The sequence below is a fragment of the Podarcis erhardii genome, assembly GCF_964252035.2.
Source record: "Podarcis erhardii genome assembly, chromosome: 5".
NCBI lineage: Eukaryota > Metazoa > Chordata > Lepidosauria > Squamata > Lacertidae > Podarcis > Podarcis erhardii.
Genome location: NC_138509.1, coordinates 99695715 through 99714076, shown reverse-complemented (window position 1 = coordinate 99714076; position 18362 = coordinate 99695715). Strand labels below are relative to the sequence as shown.

Genomic DNA, 18362 nt, shown 5'->3' with positions numbered 1-18362 from the left:
CTTGACAGAGTGGACAAGCAATAGCTAGCTCCCAATTCCTTTAATGGAATCCCTTGCAGCAGCAGCAGCATTAGGGGGCAGGCACAGCCAATCCATGCCCCTCAACCAAGCAAACCATAAACCAATGCCTAACCGTGAACCTTACAAGTTGTGACGATTTGCTACGCAGTAGGCAAAAACCCAATGGCCCCAGCCAATCAGCCAGATGGACAAAATTCCTACCAGGCCCCCGCTCCAAAGCAGACGACCCCATGACAGGCATAGCAAGGTCAAAGCGAACAACCCTATTCTAGGGAGGGAGGGACGGGCAATCCAATGCACGGGCGCAAAGAGGAAGCCCTAGCCTCGTGCAAGGAGTTTTACTATTTCTGGCTGTCAATCAATAAATGGCAACATAACTTCATCCCAACAACAAGGGAAGCCCCAATCGCATCAGTGGCCAACAATCAATTAGCCCGCCCCCCAACTTTGGAGTGTCCTGGCAGCCCCCACCGCAACACATGCTCTCCATGAAGGAGAACACGCTATGTAGCAATATGCCCAAGGAAGGGCCAATCGGAATAATCACGTGCTTCATTATTCTCAGGGACTGTTTCACTTCAGACTGGGGGTAGGGGTTGCACGTCTGAATGTGTGCCTTCATTTTAAAAGCATGGCATCCCCGCATGCAGAAATCTAGCACAGCATAGGGAGAAATGTTTTAGCTTAGTGCTTTCAACTAGTCTTCTGCATTTAAAAAGTCATAGGTGAATATTAGTAAAAATACAACCACCTCCACCTGCAGTCTGGGATAGTAAAACCTCGACCAAAGTACTTCAGGTTATATCAACAACTGAAGCTCTGTAATTGGCTCATCCAGGTCAGTATTGAAGGAGCGTCTCCACCTGCCCAGACACTGAGGTCCAGCTCTGAGGCCCTTCTGGCAGTTCCCTCACTGCGAGAAGCCAGGTTACAGGGAACCAGGCAGAGGGCCTTCTCGGTAGTGGTGCCCGCCCTGTGGAACGCCCTCCCACCAGATGTCAAAGAGAAAAACAACTACCAAACTTTTAGAAGACATCTGAAGGCAGCCCTGTTTAGGGAAGCTTTTAATGTTTAATAGGTTATTGTATTTTAGTGTTTTGTTGGAAGCCGCCCAGAGTGGCTGAGGGGACCCAGCCAGATGGGCGGGGTATAAATAATAAATTATTATTATTATTATTATTATTATTATTATTATTATTATTATTGACTGCTCTGACTGGTAGCAGCTCTCTGGAGTTTCAGCCTCGGGGGTTTCTCCCAGTTGAACCTGGCATTGCCAGAGACTGAAACTGGGCCTTTCTTCTCTGTCACACACACCTCCAGAAACTGAAAGCTCAGCACAGCCCTTTGCCAAGTAAATCCTGGATTTGCACAGATACCTGTCTCAATACCATTGATGCACGGAGCTACAAAGAAGGGGGGGGGTCAAGGATGAGCAGGCGATTTCCCGTTCCATTTTGTGATTGTTCAATGGGTTGGGCTGCTCTCCTTCACTTTCTGTCCCGTCAGACTTTGAAGAATCTCTGAAATTTATTGTGAAACGGACACATCTGCAATTTGCCAGCTTCCATGCCTTGTTTTGCCATGCAGTTTGCGATGCACACAAGCAGGTGAGCACACGGGAATACCAGACAGCAATAATCCCTCAAAGCACCCTGGGGGATGTGTACACAGATTAAATCACAGATCGAGAATGGATTCCAGTGCATTTGTATTGCTGCATCACGATTCCTCTGCTATAAGTAAGATCTCACTTTGGACAAAGGCTACATCGAATCCCAAATTTAACTGTTATATACAGTGCTTTTTTCTTTGAAAAATTATTTAGGGGTACTTTCATCTTGACTCAAGAAAATCACTATTTTATAGTTCAAATCAGGAAGAATAAATACAGTAAATGGACAAAAGTACAAAGATTCACAAAATGTTTAGGGGTATGCGTCCCCCTGTGCTCCCCCCCAAATAGCACTTGTTATATATCTCTATTCCAACGAGAAATGCAAAAGACCACTCAGATTCCCTTCAATAACAGTTAATTACTTCGTACCTGTACACATGCAAAACTGTATCACAGATTTGGCTAGTCCAATTTATTTCCTCGATACTTCACTTAATCCGCTGTTGTAAATTGCATCCCACATAGCTGTGATGTTTAATTAAAAATGGTGCTGCAATCCATGTGCTTTGGCAGCTTGGCAAAGGGGAGGAGGCACATCGGTCTGATAAATAATAAATAAATAAAATGTGCAAGCGAAACGAAAACCCCAGCAAACCGTACATGTACAGAGGTCCAAACAAACAGCCAAGTGGAAAAATGACGGCTTCGCAAAATTGCTGGTACAAGATTAGGTGGGGGGAATGGGAGGCAGAACTGTCAGAGCACCACAGAAATGTGAGGTTTTAAACCTGAGTAAAATGGATAAGGCAGCGCTTGCCAATCTGGTGCCCTCCAGATATTTTGAAACAGCCACAGCCAGCACAGCCTCATGGTGTTTTGGGTGATTGGAGCTGTGATCCAACAGTTTCAGAGGGCACCAGCTTGGCAAAGGGCGGAATAAGCTGTCTAACAGAATGGATACCCATGTTTCAATGGCTGAAATTCACTGGTAAAGGTCTGAAAGACTTTACTACTTCAGGGAAAGCGGCGTGGCAAAGAGCAGGAAGAGGAAAGGGTCACAGAGATCACACAGACAAGTACATATTCTAAATCCACAGCTGAGCACTAACAAACCCTCACACTGCAATTCAAAACTGGGCACAGTCAATTATTGGTTTTTTAAAAGTTTGTTTTAGGACTAGCGTATAAGTTTGTTTGGGAAATGCAGAATGTGTGCAGCATGGCAAAAAGAAGTTTAACCAAGAAGCATGGGTAGGTAAGTTTTTGAAAATTTAAGAAGAGGAGCAGAGGAGAGAGAGAACGAGGAACTCCTAATCGTAACTACATAAGCCAGGATAAGTAGCTGCTATTTAGGACTGTACACAGTGTACATTATATGAGCTGCCTGCGCCTTCCTTGCCAAGATCAAGCTTAGACAAACTAGTTCTGCCTGTATGCAGCAGAATCTGTCTGTGCACAGCACTGATTGGCTAGCACCCGAGTTGTCATGAACTCCTTCCCACTTCTCCCTCCCTCTAGAGCGCTTTTGCAAGTTCCCTAAGTTGGCAATCAAGCAAAACGCGGGGGTATAAAGTAGTCATCCTGCCTGAAATATGGAAGGGAGAGCGAGGCTGATGGCTGAATTACCCTTTGAATTGTGTCCAATGCATTGGTAACCGGTTGGGAGGGTGGGGAGAAAGATGCAGGAAATCACCTTTTTCATGCACCAAATCAACGCCCGGTCTTGCCTGAACGAGAAGAAGGAAGTCAACTTGAGATGGCTCCCATCATCACAGACCAACAGAGTCCAACAAGATGCGAAGGGCCACACACATACCCCAGCCATGGCTTAGGGGGCCAATTCAGAGAACCATCTGAATGCCTGGCTGCCATAGGATGGATGCCAAGCTGACTTCCTCCTGGTTCAGCCAACACTGATTTAGTGTGCGTAAAATGTCCATTTCCCAGATGCTATCTGCTTGCTGCTTTCTCAAATGTCTGCTATCTAAAGCATGAAAATCATGCAGACAGTTAACAGTCATTTGCAAAAGAAAAACCCTATGGCACAAATGATCTCTCACACACATCCTTCTGATGCAACTAACATTTCTGACCTTTCAAACATGCAGTTGGTACTCAGTACACCAATACACATCAGTGGTTGTCCTAGGAGAAGGCTGCAGGCTTCAAGTTGAGGGTTTGGGTATTTGGTCAAAAGAGTTTTGGTCCGTTGACCCATCAAATATTGGTTAATACTGGTCAATGCTGATGTGGAATTTTGAAATCACCCTTTTCGTTAGAACAGTGTGTGGGAGGAGCTGAATCCTCAACAGGTACGATGCTTTTGCTAATTACAAAAACAAATCAGTTATGTCAAATGGTGAAAGTTATTTTCTTTTTAACAGTAAATAACTCTCAAAATATGTAACCGATTCTAACTTTAGGTTTGGTTTCTGTTGCATGGTTCACAGAATAATTCTCCTCTGACTTCTACCCTGGAATAACAAGGTCAGTTTACCTTTCTGTGTGTGCTTTAAAAAAACAACAACAAAAAAACAAACAAATAAAAAGCAAAACGTGGCCACAACTATTAAAAAACACAGAGGCAGTTTTTAAAAGGAGGATAAAGCAGGCCAGTTCTTCAGATGTTATGAAATACCTGGCTCAACTAAGCAGTGTGCCAACTTCATCACATGCAAACTTACTTGGAAGTAAGCCCCATTGAACTGAGTGGGATTGACTACAAAATAAACTTGCTTAGGAATGCAATGTTACTCAGATGCAAGGTTAATACAAGACGGTAGAGGCTCAGGTTGCATATGGAGACAGAATTTAGCTGCAATTTTCTGCACCCCATTGAGCTCAACGCACGTTTCTTCTGGGATGTTAAGACTTTGTAGACACCTTACAGTATTTCCTCCCCTCCTTAAAACCTCAAGGCTACTGCTATTTTAACCACCTCCTTCCCAATCTCCCCCACAATATTCTGACATTCCAGTGCTATATTACTTTCTGTTTTTAAGGCTGGCTGCCCATTCCTGAAATTGGGGAGGTGGGAAGTTAGAAGTGCCAATCAATGCCAATCTCTCTGCTTTCACCCTTTGGCAAGAGGAATATATGGAATATTTCTGGTCAAGTCGTTCGTGTCCAATCTGAGTATGGGGGATAAGGTGAAGGATAAAATATTTATTTCTTTAAAAAAATCGGGCACAGAAGGCAACAACGGCGTTGCCGGGGTCTTTAAAATTACGAACTCCAGACAGGTTTTCCAAAATGATCTAAGCCTCTGCCCGACACTGTCTGAGACACGAATTACCTGCTCTTAACCCAACCCAGGTTCTGCAACATAAGATCAATTGAACTTTTTCCCCCTTCCTCGCAGGAGACCCTGTCAGCAGCATCAGAAAACCATCCAAATAAACAGCGCCCCAGGGCAAAATACTTGCCATTTTTTGGGTCTCTCTCCTACCACCTGCCTCTGGTTCACAATAATAAAAAGGTACAATTTGTTTCAGGCCAGGATGATCAGAGAACAGAACAGAACACACACACACAAACACACACTCCCCAGTGGGGAATCATCAAGGACAAACGACTTTAGCCGAAAATCTGTGGGGTTTTCCCTCTCGCACTTTACTCCTTTTTCAGTTGTAACAGGAAACATTTATTTTTAAAGCAAAACAGCCAGCCCGTGACAGCTGGTCAGTGGAAAACAAGACGAGCTCTTGCCCCAGACGGCAAAATGTTTTGTTTTGTTTTAATATGAGGACTCTGCATCAGTGTACGGCAAGGAAATATTTAGGAAAGATATCAAACTTCACTTTTGAAACCCAGGAGCTCAACACTCCCTGAGTTTTTGGAACTGCAGGCATAGTATGGATGAACCCACTCTTTTATGATATATTTTATGATACATTTCCCTGTTTAGGGAAGCTTTTAATGTTTGATGTATTACAGTATTTTAATATTTTTTTGGAAGCCACCAAGAGTGGCTGGAGAAGCCCAGCCAGATGGGCAGGGTATAAATAAAAATTATTATTATTATTATTATTATTATTATTATTATTATTATTATACTTATTTGGCTCTCTTTCCCTACAGATAAAGAGACATACATCAGTCCTGACTGACTGTGCTGTGTGCGTAGACTCATTTTCCCTGTTACACAAGTCCTTTTCACCCCAATCTGCAAGACAGCTCTCCCCACATAGCAGTGATCTCTGCGATCTCAAAAATAACTGTTTATAAAACTGTTTCTAGGATGTGTGTATGTTATCCCTACCAAAGTTTGTTGCAAGCATTCATTCCCATTGCACAGAGCAGGACTCAAAACACAAATAATTTCATTTTAATGCGGACCCGTTCACAAGCAACTGGTATGTCAGGATTCGAAAATTCCAAGATCCCTTTATGTTTGGAGCTTACAAACGACCAAACACACACAAAGACACAAATTAGAAAAGAAAGTGCAAGCCCTTTAAAAAAATAATCTGTCCAGTTTATCAATATGATTGTTTATCAACTGTAAGTAAATATATATTTTACAGAGCCTCGCTTCATTGTGAAGTACGGCATGTTTATCCTTTTACAGATCAGAAAACGTGTCCAAAACCTTACAAGGAATTCACGACAGAGATGTGCAGCCCTAGCTTCAGAAACACACAGTCCTCAAATTACCTGCCATTTCTACATTTCCAGGTATAAATAAACATGGGGGGGGGGGCAGGATCCTGCCTACAACATGTAGGCTCCATGGAGATCACAGCAATGCCAGCAGATGGGATTCTGCTTCCCCACCCTCCCATTTTTAATTTTATTTAAATTTCTGCCCAGATGAGTAACTGGGCAGAGTTTAAGAAATCCTTCTTATCATCATCAATTATCAGTGCAAAAGGATAATGAGGTATAAATGATGGGAGGGCTGGAGAAGAGCTTTCTGAACCTAAAGCAATGCCTGGCACACAAATATGTATGTTTGGATGCAGAAAAGCAACTGTCTGCCCAAATCAGCCCTGGCAAAGCTGCCGCAATCTCAGCGAAGCTTCAACAAGTTTGGGTGGCAATCTCCGAGACAAGAGCGAAATTACCTTCAGATGACCGAAGGCAACTCTTTTTTTATAAAGAGAAGGGAGAGCTGTATCGGGAGATCAGAGCTGAAGGAAAGTTGGAAAGGGTTCGTGGGAAGGGCGAACAAGGAAAGCTCCATTGCCAGGGGTTTATTCGCCATTCCCCTTTCATTCCATCTTTTGTCAACTGTAACGGTTATCAGCAGCCATCTCCCATTTTATTGCAATGGGCAAAAGCACATCATCACTCAGGGCTGACAGGAGGAGGGCCCTGCATCGACCACAGAGGGAGGGGGAGCAGATTATGTGACCTCAGGTGAAGCCTGGCCGGAGGGCGACGGGATGGGAAGACTCGAGCCCATGACAAGCGTAGGGGCACACATCTCAGGAACAACACATCTCTCCAGATATTTATAGCTGCCAGGAGACAGTGTGTTTGGGCATGTCATCTCACCAAGCCCAGAGGAAGAGCAGATGCATTAGCAGGCCTCAGTTCCAACCTTCGCCATCTGCAACTAATGGAAGCCAAGAAGCTTCTCTATCCTATCTCACACCATTGGTGCATCTAGCTCAATATGGCCTACACTGGCTGCCAGCAACGGCTCACCATGATTTCAGGCAGGAGCCTCTCCCAGTCCAACCCACATATTCCAGTGGGGATTGCGCCTGGGAGCTTCAGATTTTCTTCCTGTGGCCCATCCCCAAAGGAAACCAAAGATTTCTGCCAGCGTGCGCAAAAAGCAGGGTAGCAGTTGATGCTCAGAGCAGGTGGACCAGAACCTCCACTGCCCTGGATCAAGTACCGTATTTTTCACTCCATAAGACGCACTTTTTTCTTCCTAAAAAGCAAGGGGGAATGTCTGTGCGTCTTATGGAGCGAATGCGTGGTCCCTGGAGCCGAGTTGCCCAGGGGCAAAAAGCAGGTCATGCTTCTTCTTTTTTGAAAGAGGGAAGTGGGTGTTGAAACAAAGCCTCTGATCGTTTGCCGATCAGGGAGAGAGATAAGGAAGCTAGAGGTAAAGGAGGCTGCCTGGGTGGGGGGAGGTAAAGACAGCAAACCTGCAAAGGGGGGGAACAGGAAGACTAAAGCAATAAGGAGAGAAATTAGAAGAAAAGGAGGAGCGAAAAACTGCTCCAGCTAAGGAAAAGACACTAAGGCAAACAAGAGGGAAGGGAGTGTTGAAAGGAAACAGCTGATCGGTGGGATCGGGAGAGAGATAAGGGGCGCTAGCGATAAAGGAGGCTGCCTGGGAGGGGGGAGGTAAAAGCCCATGGATCCTCAGCATTCTTACATTGAGTCACCCCAAATTCACCATCAGATCACATGTCTGTGGCCACAGCATGAATCACAAAAATCATACATCCACTGTTTCGTTCAGAATATTTTTTTTCTTGTTTTCCTCCTCTAAAAACTAGGTGCGTCTTATGGTCAGGTGCACTTATGGAGCAAAAAATACGGTATTTAGGGCTACACCAACTCATTGCCATTGTCTCCTTCAAAATAGCACAGGGCAAGTGGCCAAATGGGTCACTTCTTAGCTCAGGACATCTACCTCGCTAGCCCCAGATGCATCGCCGCGGGAGAGCCCTTTAAAACAAATCATTGCGGCTGGTTGTTTTGTCTGCCCAGCTCCCCGAGATGGTTTCCTGGGTTCTAAAATTCTCTCGCCTCCATCGGCAGCTTTAATGTCAATGTCATTTAACTGCCAGGGAGCCCTCCAGAAGCAGATAGAGTTTCATGCAGAGATGCTACAGATCTGCTGACAGGGCGAGATGTCAACTTGCAAAGGACAGGCACACATTCCTCACGGAAAAGTCCATCTCTTTCAAAGAAGAAGTTGCCAAGGGAGGCAAAACCTCCTTAATTCCCATCAACTCCTCTTGCGCATTCACACAACCATTTCAAAAATGCTTGGACCCTCGGGTCAGAATCCTCACCCTCTTGCCTTTTCCATTGCAAAGATTCTCAGAACTTTTTCCATTCTTTTTTTTAGGTATGCATGAAAAATTTGAAGGGTCTGCAATGCACCAGAACACATGGCACAATTTTAACTGCTAGTACCTTGCACTTCCTAAATACATAACTCCAAAACATGAGTCTCTTTCATCATTCCTGGCCATAGTGGTACAGAGGGAATCATCTCCTGACCTCTTAAGAACTGCTACATTATTATTATACAATAATACAAATTGAGAACACAAAATAAATGGTAAAACAAGAACAAAAAAAAACCACCCAACCCAAACACAGATTTTTAGCTCCTGTGAAGGCTCTGGGAGCTACCTGTGGGGTTTTCACACACACACACACACACACACACACACACACACGTGCCCATGCCACACATTCTTCCTACACAAATTCCTTACTCCCATCTCTTTTCAACACCAACTGTGGTGTAGCACTGCACATTGCCAGTTAGTGAACGAGTCTGAAATCAGGGTTCGAAGCTGGTTGGCAAGCCCTGGTTAAAAATTAACCACATTTAGCATTATCCCGGTGCAGACTGTTATATATTCAATGGTCTGTGTTTGCCTGAGCTTGAGTCTGGACCATAGCTGTCAACTTGTCCCTTTTCTTGCAAGGAATCCTATTCAGAATAAGGGAATTTCCCTTTAAAAAAGGGAAATGTTGACAGCTATGGTCTGGACTAAGGATTCTGAGCTCCTGTGTTCTGATTCGATACATAATGTCCAATCACAGAACATTTCAGGATTTGGGCCTCTGCCATTGGCTCCTCAACTCTGAGTCATGATTCGCAGCTTGGAAGTTAAGACAGCCAATCACGTTGGGAGTGGGAGTGGCCCAGGCTTCCAGGAAAGTATATAAGCAGTTGCTTTGCCCCTGTTTCCCAGTTATGTAGTTCAGTGAAGATTTTGTTGTTATCGCTGTGTCTTGCCTCATGGGAACTGACCTACACTTCACAGACACAACACTATACCGTGATTAAGTGGAGGAAGGAGAGGGAGGGAACCCACGCCAGATAGTTAAGGGATCAGGAAATGACAGGTGCACACTAGAACAAGAGACCAGCTCCCTCCTGGATGCTTCACTTGAGATTCTTGCATTGCACAGGCTGTTGGACTAGATGACCCTCAGAGTTTCTTCCAACTCTACAATTCTATGATCCTGTGACCCGAGAGCATTAAAGCAGATGGGGGAGAGAAACATGAATGGAGGATATATCTTTATTGGAAGTCAGGGATGCAACAGACGAAGCTAGGATGCCAAAGCACAACTTTGAGAGCGGCACCTCCATGACACTGCAAGGGGATCTGCTGCAAATCCTTGTGGGTTGTCTGCTACTGGAGAATGTTCTGGGGTCAGCCCTGAGAGACAGAGTGAAAAGGTATTTAGGGTGTGCAAAAAAAGAGAGAGAGATTTTTTCAATTTAGCCTTATCAGTCAGAACAGAAGAGCCTGTTGGAACAGGCTAATGGCTCAGCTGGTCCAGTCTCCTGTTCCCACAGGGGCCCACCAAATGCCCCAATGGGAAACCCACAAGCAATATTGAAGCTCTCTCCCCTTGTACGATTTCTAGCAGCTGGGCATTCAGAGGGCATTACTGAATCCAGTTGCAAAGGCAGAGCAAAGCCATGACGGCCAGCAGACATCAATAGCCTTCTCTTCCTCCAGGAATCGGTCCAATCCTCTTTTAAAGCCATCCAAGATGGTAGCCATCACTGCTTCTGGTGGGAGGGAGTTCCACGGTTTAACTAGGCGCTACATAAAGAAATCTGTCCCAAATCTTCCAGCATTCAGCTTCTTTGGATCTCCATGAGTTCTCGTGTTTTGAGAGAGGGAGAAAAACTTTCCTCTACCTACTTCCTCCTTTATAAGCTTCTATCTTTTCGCCTCTTACTCCCCTTTTCTCTAAATTAAAAAGTCCCCAACGCTGCGACCTTTCTTCCTAAGTTGCTCCATGCCCACGATCACTTTGGTGGTCCTTTTGTGAACCTTTTCCAACTCTGCAGTCTTCTTTTTTAAGTGAGGCCACCAGAACTGTACACGGCGTTCAAAATGTGGTTGCACCATAGACTTGTAGAACGGGGTTCTGATGTCTGCAGCAGCTTGGTTCCTATCCTAATGATGCCTAGCACAGAATTCGGCCTTTCCCACAGTGCCTCACCCTGGATCTCTAAGGGCTTTAGGGACCTCCCTGGAAGTTCTCCAGATGTTCTGCAGCTCAACACCCACCAATGGTGGCTGGTGAGAGTTAGCCTCCCAAACATCTGGAGGGGGCAGGTTGGGGGAAACTGCTCTGATGATTCATCCCAAAAACTATTGCTACACCTTTGCCTTGCAACCTGCCATACACTATCCTGATTTGCAATTTGAACTGAGAGCCAAGGCGAATGGGGCAGCTGTACTGGCCTCGCCGAACCTGCATTCGTGACTCAGTAGATAAAAAAAACCACCACCCTCCACCCGGAAGTGCCCCAAACCTATTGTTTTGTGAGGTTCCCATGAAGTGCTCGTTCCTTTTCTGAAGCCAGCCCCATAATCCCTGCCGTCGATCACTTGCTTAGTGCTCAAAGGCGCATTAATATCGATGTACACAAGCCCAGGGCGTCACAACAAGGTGTGAACATTTCTCAGAAATCCCTTTGTGGCAAGGAAGACACAACTAGGGGAGACCTAAAGCAATAGCAGGAAGGGGTTTTTTTTTGGGGGGGTGGAAGTTTGTAAAAAGAGGGAGAGGAGCATATATTTTTTTCATCAGTGAGACAAAACCCACCCATGTAATTAATTGAAGCAGAAGCTGCAGGTTGACTTCAAAAGAGGGTGTGGTTGGAGATCCCTGGGGATTTTGAAGACAGGTAATTTTAAAGACACAACATAAGTAACAGTCTAGTTTGGTGAAGATTCCTCTAAAGCAGAGGTAAGCAATCTAAGGCCCAGGGCTGAATGCGGCCCAATCACCTTCTCAATCCAGCCCACGGACGGTCCGGGAATCAGTGTGTTTTTACAATGAGCAGAATGTGTGCTTTTATTTAAAATGCATCTCTGGGCTATTTGTGGGGCATAGGAATTCATTCATTCCCCCCCCCAAAAAATATAGTCTGGCTCCCCACATGGTCTGAGGGATGGTACACCGGCCCACGGCTGAAAAAGGTTGCTGACCCCTGCTCTAATGTGATGTTTCAAAGGTGAATCTGGTGAGAGATTTGCTGACGAAATTACATTTCGAGCGAAGCAGAAGGATAGCTTTGATGAGACAGAGAAATGTCGGCATTGAGGGAGGTTTCCATATATCCCAAGGTTTTGAGTTTAGATATGGGGAAAAATTCAATTCCACTTGCGCTTAAACGCAACTCTGCCTCATCTGCAGTTTCCAAAGTGATGCGTGAACCAAAATGCAACCATCCCTCAAAATTCACACTTATCCAAATTTTGCAATACAATTCTCCGTTCAAGTAATTCATGCACAAGCACAAGGGTAAGAGAGGTGTGGGGGTGAATGCATATATTTGCATTCACATATATGCGAAAAATTGGCACTAAAAGGCTGATCTTTTTGTGTGTGTGTGAGGACTTTTCTTTAAAAAAGTAACGGATGTGGAACTGTGGAGAACTGGGCACGAAGTTTGGGAAAATGAGAAGCAAAGAGAGGCTGCAATTGTCAGATTCTCCCATCCCAATGCTTGTTTTTGAACTGCACTGTTGCAGTTGAGCAACTGATGCCATCTGCAGAACAAGGCGCAGTTCTACCTTTGGCATATGACAGTGTGCAGAATGCAAAGTACAAAATGCAACGCAACACCCAGGTCCACAACAGGTCCTGCGGTGTGCGCTTGGCCAGTAAAGACTGCTTCTGCCGGATTTTGACTGCCTGGTGAGAATCAGCCTGCATTTGTACAGCTTAACCAACATGGCAACCCTCTTTCAAAAGGAGCTGGGACTATTGCACTTGCGACTAAGAAGGATTCTGAGTGCAATTCTTCTCTGAAGGCAGCACAAAGGCACAAAGTCCAGATGAGCCAAAGACAAGCGGAATAGAGTTCAAAATGTGTTTTAGTGGCAACTGGCTTCCTTCACCCACACCCACACCCCCCCAAAAAATCAGCTAAGCAACTAAAAAATGCTATGGAATGGGTGAGAGATTCCAGAGCAAAAATTAAACCACAGGGCAGTTAATGCAGCTCCAGATCATAAAAGGAAACGGTACCCAATTTAAGGTCAGAGTGGGTCCTTCCCAGATTTTGAACACTCAACTTCCTTTGTCCGTTTCAAACAGCCGGGTGTGTGTGTGGGGGGGGTGATGAGAGGAGAGAACGAGGAGGGAAGGAGCATCAGTGTTTGTATAGCCGCAATAATTTCCTTGTCAGCACCTTCATGGTGGTGGAACTCATTCCACTGAATGATTGGTTAAGTCTCTTCCTTTGAAGACAGAACTGCCTTCCCCCTTGGAAAGGGGCCAGGGAACATGGGCTGTGGGGGGCAGAGGGGGAGAAGAGGAGGGGAGGGAGGGGTGGAGAGAGCTGTCTGCAACCTGGCTACAGGTAGATTTCCTCCCCGTACTTCTTTCTTTCTCTCTCTCTCCCAAATATAGCTGTTTGAAAGCAGCCCTTGAGTTTAAAGCTAAAATACTTTTAAGTATTGCAATTGCATTGTATTATTGCATTTTAACCCCCACTTTTTCCCTCCAGGGAGCTCAACGTGGCACACATGGTACCCCCACATTTCATCCACACAACAACCTTGTGAGGTAGGTGCAGATGAGAGGCAGTGACAGTGGTCAGGAATGATGGGAGTTGCAGTCCAACAACATCTAGGGACCTGAGTTTGAGAAAGGCCCTGTTCTAACCACTACACCACACTGCCTCTCAAGATGGCTGTCCGAGAATGAACACCATTAAGCCCAGAGTCACAGGAAGGAGTCTGGCTAGGCGATGGATTTTTGCCGGGGAAAGTTAGCTGCACTAGAAAACAAACGGCTTCCAGTTTGCAGGTTAAGGCCAGGTTTGGCCCGTGCAGGAACATCGCCCGACACTCAGCCAAATGTCTCTCTGTGTGTTTTGTCTGTTGTGGAAGGAGATTAAGAGGATCCATCTATAGTCTGGACATTGGCTTCCCACGCTGGGCAATCAGAGGCCCCCACTCCAGAAAGTCAATGAGTAGGACCTGGAGGCAGAAGGCATTGTGTGTCCCCTGGCACTCAGAAGTCTTCACTGCCCCTGACCATGGAGGTTCTCCTTTAGCTCCTTGTGCCTGGATTATTATTATTATTAAAATTTATGAGAGAGGATTCTGATAGGTGCCTTGCCTTTCGAGTCTAGCACAAGCAACTCTTTTGATACGGGGATTTAAGGAACAGCATTCCCAGGACCGCAGTGGTGCACTCCACGCTTGGCTGTCAACGTTTCCCCTTTCTTAAGGGAAATTCCCTTATTCCAAATAGGATTCCTCACAAGAAAAGGGAAAAGTGGACAGCTGTGGCTCCATGTTGCGAGCTACCCAAGGCACTGTGGCGTACAAACGTTCTCGGAAACTGCTGTACACAACAGCCCTGGGAAAATGGCGCTGCAGAGGATTGTGTGTCAGGTGTCCCGGGTTCAACAACCTCCTGAAGACACAGGGAGAGGAGGGCGGAGCCTTCCCTTCACACCGTGTGCAGCCTGTAGATCTCCTCCCTTGCTCTCCCCCCTTCCAGCATTAAAAAAACCCTAAGTGGCAGATGTCTTGCTTGTTGCCTAACCACGCCAAATGCTCAGCAGGGTGAGGGAGTTCAATGTCTCACACCCAGTGGCTTTCAAGCACATTTCCCCCTCTTTCCACTTGGCCAACGGCTGCAACGAGGTCGCCGGCACCCTGCTCTGGGTGAGTCAGGGCCAAGGAGGAGTCGGGTGTCTGTCTGGCACAGGCGAGACCCGCCCCTGCATCTTGCCTCACTTCTTCCTCTATGACATCAGCAGCCCCTGAGCTCTGGCACATGAATGGAGGCACACATTTGAGCATTGGACTCCATGAACTTCACAGAAGAACATGAGGAGCCCACTGCATCAGGCCAATGGCCCATCTAGTCCAGAATCCTGTTTCCACAGGGGCCAAATGCCCCGAGCAACATTGGAATATCGATAGAATGCCTCTGGGGCTGGAGGTTCCATCTGAGCATCAGAATAGCCCCGACGCAGGCCAATGGCCCATCTGGTTCTCGCAAAGGCCAACCAGATGGGAAACTTGCAAGCCATGGTTTCCTCAATGGGAAACCTAAAAGCAGGGTTTTCCCAACTACTGGTATTGAGAAGAGGCAGAGCACAGCCATTGTGGCTTGTAGACATTCATAGATTTCTCCTCCATGAGGGGGCTGCTGTGGTCTGAGCTCTTTGGGTGCAGCACAGCAGGGGCGGCGTCTTCTATGGGCACCCCCAGCCCAGCTGATCGCTCAGGATTTGGACTTCAGCGGCGAAGGGAGCATGGCCAAGGAGCACAAGGGAGCGCAAAGGCCTCTCCTCTGCAGAGGTACCTGGGAGGGCTCTGTTCTCCGCAGGCCCTTCATTAGGACTTGCACAACAGTTCTGCCTCCCAGGCTCTCGGGTGGAACTCACTCACAGGAAACCCCTGGCCGGAGAGGAATGAGTCACAAGGAAGAAGAGGCAGTGGGAGCCAGAAGGGTAGGAGTTGCAAAAACTGAATCATGGAATCAGAAAATGGTGGAGCTGGAAAGGATCCCCTAAGGGTCATCTAGCCCAACCCCAGCCATAACTAAGAAGCCGACACCCATTCTCCCACCTTTCTGTAGGCCTTATGACTTTGTAAAGAGTCACAGCCACTGATCCTCAGTAGGCCAGATGGCCAAGCTTTCCTTCAAACCTATTCCTTGACCTCTTATAGCCCCATAAGAGCATTACCAACAGTGTAAGAAGGGGCTCCAGTCACAGTGGCCAACCAGGTGCCCACAGGAAGCCAGAAAGCAGGACCTGGGCCCCAGAGCCCTCTCGCCTCCTGTGGTCTCCAACAACTGGGTTTCAGAAGTGTTTGCTGCCTTCAGTTGTGCAGGCAGAGCTCAGCCATCCTAGCTAGCTGCCATTGAGAGCTTTGTTCATCTGGGCAGAGCTTCTCTCCACTGCCTCCCACCTCCAAAAGTTCTCCAGCTCCCCTCACTCCAGCCCTTCCACTCCACCCTTCCTGACCCATCTCCTCTTCTTGCTCCTCCAAATCTAAAAGATGGCAAAATCCCTCTTAGGCCAGGTGTAGGCTGCTTCCGAAAGGTGGTCCAGCAATTGGTGACACTCAACATGCAGAAGCAGAAAACATCTTTGAAAGGAAGTCCTCAGGCCCAAACAAGAGATGGGTTGTGCAACCCTGGCCCCCCGAGTCTGGATATTTTCACAGCCGGGCGGTGGTGGTAATGGGTGGTTGAGGCAGCATTCCTAAAACTTTGTTAAAAATCAGCATTTTCGCTTCGGTTTCTGTCACCCGCTTCTAGGACTCCGGAACAATGTCAACCATTTGGAATTACATGATTTTCACGTCCCACCGGAATTGCAAAGAAAATGGTGCCGGAGCCAAACTGTTGCAAAAAATAGCGCAAAGCGCTGTGATTTCCCCCGCCGTGTAATTTTCTCAAACTGCAAAGCGGCTTCCCTCCCCCCCAGTCTTAATTATGGATCTGGTGGTTCAGAAGCAGAAATGAACACCGTTTGCTTCGATCCAGCCCCCTCCTCCTCACTCTCCTCTTTCCACACCAGGAGAGCAGCATCAAAAGACCAAAAGTATTTTGCGAGGCCTGCACGGTATCAACGCTTAAAAGAAAGAAAGAAAGCAGCCCTGACCAATTGGACACAGAGCTAAAGCTTCCCCTCTTCAACAAAGGGACCCCGCTAACTCTGCAATGCATGAAACATTTGAACCCGGTGACTGAAGGGCCATTGGGAACCGTCAGGAGGACAAGGGGAAGAAAGCCTGGAAGAATCACATGTGATGGAGTCCCCTTCTCTTCTGAAAAGAGGTAACGGACATGGATCAGAGCTGGCCAGTGTGGAGAGGCACAAGAACAATGGGGAGCAAGAAACAGCGACAGATAGATTCACTCTACACAGGCAGCAGAGATGCAGAATTATTCCCAAAAGACAACGCAAGAGGCCATCAACATAGAGCGTCCATGCTGTGCTTGGTTTTTGGGTAAATTTTGCCAAGACCAGTCCAGGATGGAGTTAGATGTACCTCCAGCCCTAGCCCCAGAGAATCAGGGTCAGAAGACGTGTTCTCACTTGGCTACATCGGGTGGTCTTTCCATTGTACAGATGGGCAACTGAGGCATGGAGCAACGTAACCAGAAAAAAATCACAGCTGAACAAAGAGGCATCTCTGCCTGGCCACACCTGGAGAGAAAGCAAGACACTAGCTGGATGGGGAAGGGGGTAAGCCAGCAGGGGCCCCCTTGTGATAGTCTTCCTATTTAAGCCTCTCCCAAGTTTCTCCAGTCCAGCCGTGCCCAGCGAATGCTCGCCCAACTGTTTGGAGCCGTTTGCACAAAAATAAATTTGCTTTCTTGAACCATTTCTTCTTTCCATCGACACACTCTAGGACAACTGCTATCCCGCCTACCGGAGGAAGGGAAGGATATAAATTTAAGAAATAAATTAAATTCAGTTCTCAAATGGGCCCACTGATTATTATTATTATTATTATTTAAACTATCTGGGCAAGCTGCAGGGAGATTTTCCTCCTCCGGGAGGCTTTCTCAAATCACAGGGTTCCGCTGCCTCCTCTTTTCAGATGGCGTGTCAACACAGCTGCCCTCTCCTCTGGAATGTAAGCTAATATTGTTGTCAACCTGGAACATAAGGGCTAACTTCCTCTGTGTGTAGCTTCCCCCATAAACACACACACACACACACACACACACACACACGTGCGCGCGCGAACAAGCATCCCGAGTCTCAGATCAGCCCAACATTTCGTGTGCATGCTCTGCGCACACAGACTCCCTCTTGCACCCAGACAGAAATAATGGCTCTGCAAACAAGGAATCCAGGTGATGCTCAGCACACACATTTCAGCCGCATTATATGCATGGCTTGTTGACAGAGATTCAAAAAGGGCTTTTCTCCGCCTGGACGGGATAATTAGCCACCTTACGGAACAGGAACACTAGCTCCATTAACTCGCTATCTGCAAGCAATCTGGGCTCCAAAAGAACCTCTCTTTGCATTGCTTTTCAAACCTAGTCAAGTCCTCCGCAATGTGCTTCTTCGCACCCAATCATCTATTGTGGCAACAGAAAGACAGTTACAATGGTTTACAGTCAACAACAGAGACCAAAGCACCCAATTTCTACAAACTTGGGTATTTATTTATTATCATTATTGCAATTCTCAAAATGCTGCAGCACTGTCCAAACCCCAAATATTAACCACCCCTGCCCCCCAGTTAATGAAATGGGAGGGGAGGGGAGGTGAAAAGAAAGCTTTCTAAAGCCTCCCAGACTTTCTCCCTGGAAGGAAGGGAGAGAGAGAAATGTTAGCAAAGACTCCTGCAATGTCTCCTTACCTCACTATACTGGGACTGGGCATTATTCTCAAGGTACAACATGTTAGCAGTGAGGTTAAGCAGCGCTGCTGTCCTCTCCTCGGGCTCCAGGGTGCTGCTCCTTTCCACCAGTCACCCCCCACCCCCAATAAGACCCTCTGGGGTAATGTGGGCGATCCCGCTTGCAAGCTGTCAGGACAAGA

The 18362-nt window shown here is 46.7% G+C and overlaps 1 protein-coding gene across 6 annotated transcripts in view; it reads right to left on the bottom strand.

The window, feature by feature from the left end:
• Positions 1-18362, bottom strand: part of LOC309342170 (tumor protein 63) — a gene marked incomplete at its 3' end in the record, with an annotated part of 100524 nt that extends 82162 nt beyond the window's left edge. For all 6 annotated transcript variants that reach the window (XM_081862506.1, XM_081862507.1, XM_081862508.1 and 3 more), the window contains exon 1: positions 18181-18362. In XM_081862506.1, the coding sequence (XP_081718632.1) occupies positions 18181-18222 (42 nt within the window). In that variant the 5' untranslated portion in view covers positions 18223-18362. The remainder of the gene's footprint in view (positions 1-18180) is intronic.